General features: G+C 35.1%; 1 protein-coding gene across 1 annotated transcript; it reads left to right on the forward strand.

Moving 5' to 3' along the window:
• Window positions 1-3,365: 3,365 nt before the first annotated feature.
• On the forward strand, window positions 3,366-5,605 carry LOC119576127 (anaphase-promoting complex subunit 4-like; the record flags this gene model as incomplete). The annotated part of the gene is given in 2 exon segments (XM_037923691.1): window positions 3,366-3,496; window positions 3,606-5,605. Coding segments are annotated over 2 exon segments (2,096 nt in total), but the record flags the coding sequence as incomplete, so codon positions are not given.
• Window positions 5,606-7,500: the final 1,895 nt, after the last annotated feature.

The following is a 7,500-nucleotide window of genomic DNA, read 5'->3' on the forward strand; positions in this document are numbered from 1 at the left end:
AAAAAAAAAAAAAAAAAAAAAAAAAAAAAATATATATTATATAATATATATATATATATATATATATTATATCAATATATATATTATATTATATATATATATGTCATATAGATATATTCATATATATCCTATATTCATATATATATATATTTATAATATTCATGTATATTCATATATTATATATATAATAATATATATATATATATATATATATATATATATATATATATATTATATATATATATATATAGATAGATAATATTAATATATATTATATAGGAAGTAAAGTATAGTTATTATATATATATATATATATATATATACATATATATAATACAATATAATATATATAGATCATATATAATATAAATATATATATATATATATAAATATATATATATATACTATATATATATATATATATATATATATATCTGGTAATATATATATATATATATACTATATATATATATAGCATATATATATATATATATATATATATATATAGTTATATACATATATATAGTAGATAGATATATATATTTATATATATATATTGCTATATCTGATAATATAATTGATATATATGATATATACATAATATGATATATATATTGTTATATAATATATATATGATATATCTATAATATTATATATGATATATATATCATATATATATATATATCATATATATATATATATATATATATATATATCATATATATAGATCATATATATATAGAATATATATATATCATATATATATATATATATATATATATATCATATATATATATATATATTAATATATATGATATATATAATATATATATATATATATATGATACTATATATATATATATATCTATATATCTACTATATTTATCCTATCTAACATATTAAGCTATCTAATCCTAATTATATCTATCCTACTATCTATATAATATAATATCTCTATATATATATCATCCTCTCTCTCATCATCATATCTATATTTGAATATATATATATATATTTTATACTCCTATCTATATATCTTGATATATTATTATATATAATATATATATATATGATTATATCTATATATTTCTATATATATCTATATATTCTATATAGAAACTATATCTATATAATGATATATCTCTATATCTATATATATCTCTTCCTATATATCGTCTATCTATATATATATCTATATATCTATCTCATAGATCCTCTAATATTCTATCATCTCTATCTACTATGTATCATATAATCTTCTATATCTCTCTCTCATCTCTCTCTTCTATCTATCATATATCCTATCTATCTATCTCTCTATATCTATATTCTTTCATCTCTCTCTGTATACTAATCATATATATAGCTATATCATATATATATATCATATATATATATATAAATTCATATATCATAATAATCATTATATATCTACTATATTATGACTCTATATTATATCTCTTTATATCATATGATCGCTATCTATCTCTTATCTATATTCTATTATTATATACTAAACAAAACAAATATATATAATAGATCTCGTATATCTATATATATATATTACTATCCAATATATATATATAGTCTATCTATCTATCATCTATCTCTATCTTATATACATATATATATTGTGTACTCTATATATATATATGATATATATATATATATATATATTAACGATATAACATATATATATATTACTATCTCTACTATATATATTTATATCTATATCTCTATATATATATACGCTATATATTATATATATATATATATATACCTATATATATAGATATATCTCTCTATCTATCTTTATCATCTATCTATCTATCATATAGATATCTCTACCGCTCTATCATCTTCTCTACTCATCTATCTCTCTATCTCTCTCTATCTCCTCTCTCATCTCTATCTCTATAGTCTATCTTTCATCTTCTCTCTACTCTCTCTATCCTCCGCTATCTCTCTATGTCTCTATTCTCTCCTACCTCTCTTCGCTCTTCTCTCTCTTCTCTCTCTCTTCTCTCTTCTCCTCTCGCCTTATCTGCGCTCTCCTTCTCTCTCTCCTCTCTCTCCTCTCTCTCTGCTCTCTCTCTCTTCTCTCTCTCGGTCGCTTCTCCTCTCTCTTCTCCTGATCTCTCTGCTCTCTCTCTCTTATCTCTGCTCCTCTCTCTCTCTCTCCTCGCTCTCTCTCTCTCCTGTCTCTACTCTCTCTCCTCTCCTCTCTCTCTCTCCTCTCTCTCTCTCTCATATATCTCTCCTCTCTCTCTCCTCTCCCGTCTCTCTCTCTCTCCTCTCTCTCTCATCTCTCTCTCTCTTCGTCTCGCTCTCTCCTTCTCTCTCGTTCTCTCTCTCCAGCCTCTCTATCTCTCTCTCTCTTTTCTCTCTCTCTCTCTCTCTTTCTCTCTCTGCGTCTCGGTCTCTCTCTCTCTCTCTCTCTCTCTCTCTCCCTCTCTCTCTGCTCTCGCTCTATCCCTCTCTCTCTTCTCTTCTCTCTCTCTCCTCTCTGCTATCTCTCTCTCTCTCTCTTGCTCTCTCGCTTCTCTCTCCTCTCATCTCTCTCTACTCTCTCTCCCCTCTCTCTCTCTTTCTCCTGCTCTCCTTCTCTCTCCTCTCTCTCTCTCTCTCTCTGCTCTCTCTCATCTCTCTCTCTCTCTCTCTCTCTTCTCTCAACTGCTCTCTTCTCGCTCTCTCTCTCATCTCTCTCTCTCTTTCATATCTCCTCTCATCCTCTCTCTCTCTCCTCTCTCTCTCTCCTATCTCTCTCCTACTATCTCTCTCTCTTCTAAGCTCTCTCCTCTCTCGCTCTATCATCTCTTATATATCTCCTCATCTCTATCTATCATATATATATCTCTCTCTATCTACTCTCTCCATATCTATATCCTCTCTCTATCTCTATCTATTCTCTCTTCTCTCTCTCTTTTCTTTCTTTCTCTTTCTCTCTCTCTCTCTCTTCTCTCTCCTTCTCCCTCTCTCTCTCTTCTCCCTCTCCCTCTCCCTCTCCCTCCCCCTCCCCTCCCCCTCCCCCTCCCCCTCCCTCCCTCCCTCCCTCCCTCTCCCTCCTTCCTTCCCTCCCTCTCCCTTCTTTCCTTCCTCCCTCTCCCTCCTTTCTCCCTTCCTTTTCTCCCTCCGCGCCCTCCGCGCCCCCCCCTTCCCTGTCTCTCTTTCCCTCTCTCTCTCCTTCTCCTTCTTCCTCTCTCTTTTTATCTTCTGCTTATTGACTCCATGGTATCTAAGCACTTTTGGAACCATTTAGGCAGTTTGGATTTTTTTTTTCATTTGATTTGTATCTCTTTCATTACAACCACCTTCCACTTCGTTAGAAGTTATATTTTTGCAGTTTTGTGCACTTTTAAAAACAGGGGAAGTCGTTCTGGTGGACATTGAAGACAGCAGTCCTGTGCACAAGTTGAATGTGAAAGCTGAAGTGACAGCGCTGAACTGGGCTCTCCATGTTCCTGAAGAGACAGCTAAAAAGAAAACAGTCTTTGAGGTTCGTCTGCATAAATGACTGCCTTTTTTTATGAGAGCACGTATTTTTAGAGTGGTAAAGGAGATTTTCTATAATTTTACTAATAAGTCTTTTCTATTCTCTCCCAAAGGACACGTCAGAGACTTTCTTGCCACCTCTGCCATCTCTTTCAAAGACCTACTCAGTTACGAATGGGGGAGAGCGTGAAGAGGGGCGCCAAGAGGGACGTCTTCTACATGATCAGAATGCCCTGACATTACTTACAGTTGCCACCTCGGCAGGCTCTGTGTATATGTATGCCTTTGGTCTGTTTCATTGTGCAACTGTAGACCTTGGGGAGACAATTCCAGGAGCTGGACAAGTCTTAGATGCAACGCCTTCACATGACTTACACCTTTTGAGCTGTCTGCTGGAACGTACAGTACAGGGAGAACGAGAAGTTGTTCATGTTACCGTTGAAACCATGATTTTAGCTTGTCGACATCAGGAATTACATGCCCTTGCTTATCGGTTTGGCCAGATATATGGACTTATGACATATGCATCACATACTCTCACCCTTCTGGCTGAAGCTTGGGAAAGTATTTTATTAGAATTAGATGCTAAGCTGGCAACATATGCAAGCACTGTATCAGAAGGAGGCGTGTCAGCTGACTTTTTAGATCTGTTGGTGTTCGGGTTCTCATCACCAGAATTCGATATGTTCCTCTCAAACCAACTCACAGAGAAAGGACTTAAGAAACTGGGCCATTCCATAGAGCTGAGTTATTCAAACATCCAAAAGCTAGTTTTGCATAATGTGCAAGCTGTAGGCCAGGCACTTGTGTACCAGTTAAGTGCACTTGTGGGGTTGGCACGTCACCATGACCGTTTTGGAATGTTAGGAGTCGAGGAAAGTGTTGTTACAAATGCTGTGAGAGAAGCAGGCGCATTTGTTCTTAAGGCTGTAGAACTACAGCAAGTCATTGATGGAGCCATGAGCACATTCAAGGCCTTCCTCAGGTGGCTCTATGTAGTTGTCCAACGGGTCAGAGGGGAAGCAGTGCCAGACGAGATGAGCAGGATGACACAACAGGATTTAACATACATCACAGAATTTCTTCATGATAGTCTGGAGGATACAGCAACGGGGCCAGATGGTGAAAAACGAACCAGGTTTCGACTTGAACGTGTTGGGCAGTACCTGAAGGATGAACCACTTTCATGTCCCCCAGAATCTAATAGTAATCCCTGGGAGATTTTCCTAGCAGAGCATCCTGCTGTGGCAGAGCACTCTTTGATCTTCCCTCACCATCATGATAGATCTCTTCTCCAAGAACACAAAAGCCTTGCACGTGTTCTAGATAACATGGCTGGGCATCCAGCACAGGTTATTAGTGGGGCAGTAAACATTGTATCTTGGGTACCCATTATAGCTGTAGCTCCATCGGGACCAGTAACTGTTAGTCAGATAAGTTGTCCACGGGATAATGCCATGTATACTGTGCTGTTACCTGGCTCCAAACAAAATGTCTTGTACCTAGCTCGATGGTCCACAAGTGCTGATCGATTAGCTCAAGCTGGAGATGCACCAGGCCCTGCACATCACGTAGAGGCAGCTCCTTTTGTGTTTTCACGTCTTGAAGGACCTCGAGGGTGCTCCATGGAGCAGCCTAGCACACCAACACCTTTATTGCAACTGATTGGAGCACAGTTTTACACCGAGGAAACGTTGTCAGTTTTGGCACAAGATCCTTCAGATCCAAGGTCTTCCTTCTTCATACAGTTATGGATGGTAGCAGCCTGTGCAGAACTGAGACCCCTTGCTGTGTACGGTGAACAACTCCTGGCAGATGTTGGTATCACTCCAAGAGATGCTGGCACCTTAGTTGATGCTAGTGGTTACCGGCGTCTGGAAGGTGGACCCCTCTCGGCTTTAGCCGTTTCTGGATCCCGAAAACTTGCTCTTTTACTCTCTGAGAATAGAAGACGAGTAAGGCTGTTTGAGATGGAAGTGGATGAGGATGACGAAGATGAAGATGAGGAAGATACTGCCCAACACGAATCTATCATGAATGCCTCAGGTGCTTCAGATGACCCTGTGGACGGTATGTAATCGTGGTATGGATAGCAATAAACATTTATATGGACTTTCCTTTTCTTATTGTTCATAAACTTGGGAAAGTATATGAAGGCTATTATTCAAAATCAATTAGTATTCTGGCCTTTTTAAGTCAGATACTTAGTCTTTTGGTGATAATTCCTCAGACAAAATTAGATAATCTAATAATAACAGCGATTATTGCTCACCCTATTCCATGGAATATAGGTATTTACATTAGCTGCAACACATTCACAGTAGAACAAAAATGTGTTTTTCCTTCAGAGAACTCGAAAAAACTAAACACAGTATACTCATATTTATAGTGGTAATAGGAGTTTTGCTCTAACATATACATCTAAAAGGTCTATAACTCTTTCCTCGCCGTACTTGTCTTCCAGAACTTGATAGTACGTCATATTGTCAAGCAAAACATCTGACCTTGCTATTAGATAAAGTATTTCATACACACCTCGAAAATTGATTCCTTTCAACAACAGCATATTTACACATACATTCTTAATATATGTGGATTATATATATATATATATATATATATATATATATATATATATATATATATATTATATTATATATTATATATATATATATATATATATATTTTTTTTTTCTCTCTCTCTCTCTCTCTCTCTCTCTGCATACTAAGGCGAGTCTAAGCACATGACGCGATGGGTTTGCATGCCGCACGTACTTGTCAGTATCCTAAACAAATCCACGTTCTACAAATGACATAACCAACCAGACAGTGTTCTTTGCAGCTACAGTCTCCTAAATGACATCCACTTACTGGCCTTCATGTGTTATACCTACAAAGGCCAGATAAACTCAACATAAATGTATTTAAATAAATTAAAATGAAATAAATATCTCATACAGGGCTAAAACAGCGGTCTCTTGATGAAGTGTTAGTTTCATGAATAGCACTTGATAACATTGCTATTTTGTCACAGAGATGGGCTCCCCTCTGGTGCTGCAGCAGATTTGCAAATTGATGTGGAGTGAACTAGATCTGGTTAACATTGATTCCATGCAGTAAGTTTATGCTAAATATATTTTGATCCCCATGGTAGTTGCGAAAGTGTCCGTCATCATTGTTTTAATTGCGAGGCAAAAGCACAGCATTGAATACTAATAGTGTCAAAGAATTAATCTAGGCTTGTTTTGTCAGCTCCCAGAATACAAACAAAAGCTCAACCGCCCCTGACTTTGAGAGCATATCCTGGTTGTGAAATCATATCCCTTCTACAACATACACAATAGGATCCAAAAACCCTGTGCGTATTAGAATCATACCAAACAAAATGTTTCCAGAGGTAGGACGCTCCTCCCATTATACATCACGGCATTATATAGTCATATATAGTAAACCTTTCTCACCCGCGAAAACTACACTTCAGATGCTTATATCACAATATCAGGTTAGATATAGCTCGCAATGAAAGCTTATAATTATATTTGTTTAGTGCTGAGAAATATAGGACAAAGTGGTCTTTCACACTCATTTACGTCCACAATATTGAATTATAGAGAAAACAGCTCAACTAGCTAGAAGCTTGCCGTAACGCATTAAACCGTATCAAAGATAGATATCGACTCATCCCTCTTCTGCGCTATAGTCAAAATGACAGTGTCGAGTTTAGTAGACAAGTTAATTTTAAATTTACTGCTAAAATAAAAAGAAAAAAAAAAAAAGTATATCACTATTTAAAATCCTTCTTACAGTCACTGGTGTAACCTATTTAAGCTGTTTGAAGAAAGAAACAAGTAAAAAAAAAATATTTTATCGATGACTGTATCAAAAAAAAAAAAAAAAAAAAAAAAAAAAAAAAAAAAAATCAAGAAGAGAATAGACACTTATACGGCCGGTTTATTAAAATTATGAGGGGGCCCGACGCGATGAATAATGTGTGGATTTGGACATGCA

This window comes from Penaeus monodon, chromosome 8, assembly GCF_015228065.2.
Source record: "Penaeus monodon isolate SGIC_2016 chromosome 8, NSTDA_Pmon_1, whole genome shotgun sequence".
In the NCBI taxonomy this organism is placed as follows: Eukaryota; Metazoa; Arthropoda; class Malacostraca; order Decapoda; family Penaeidae; genus Penaeus; species Penaeus monodon.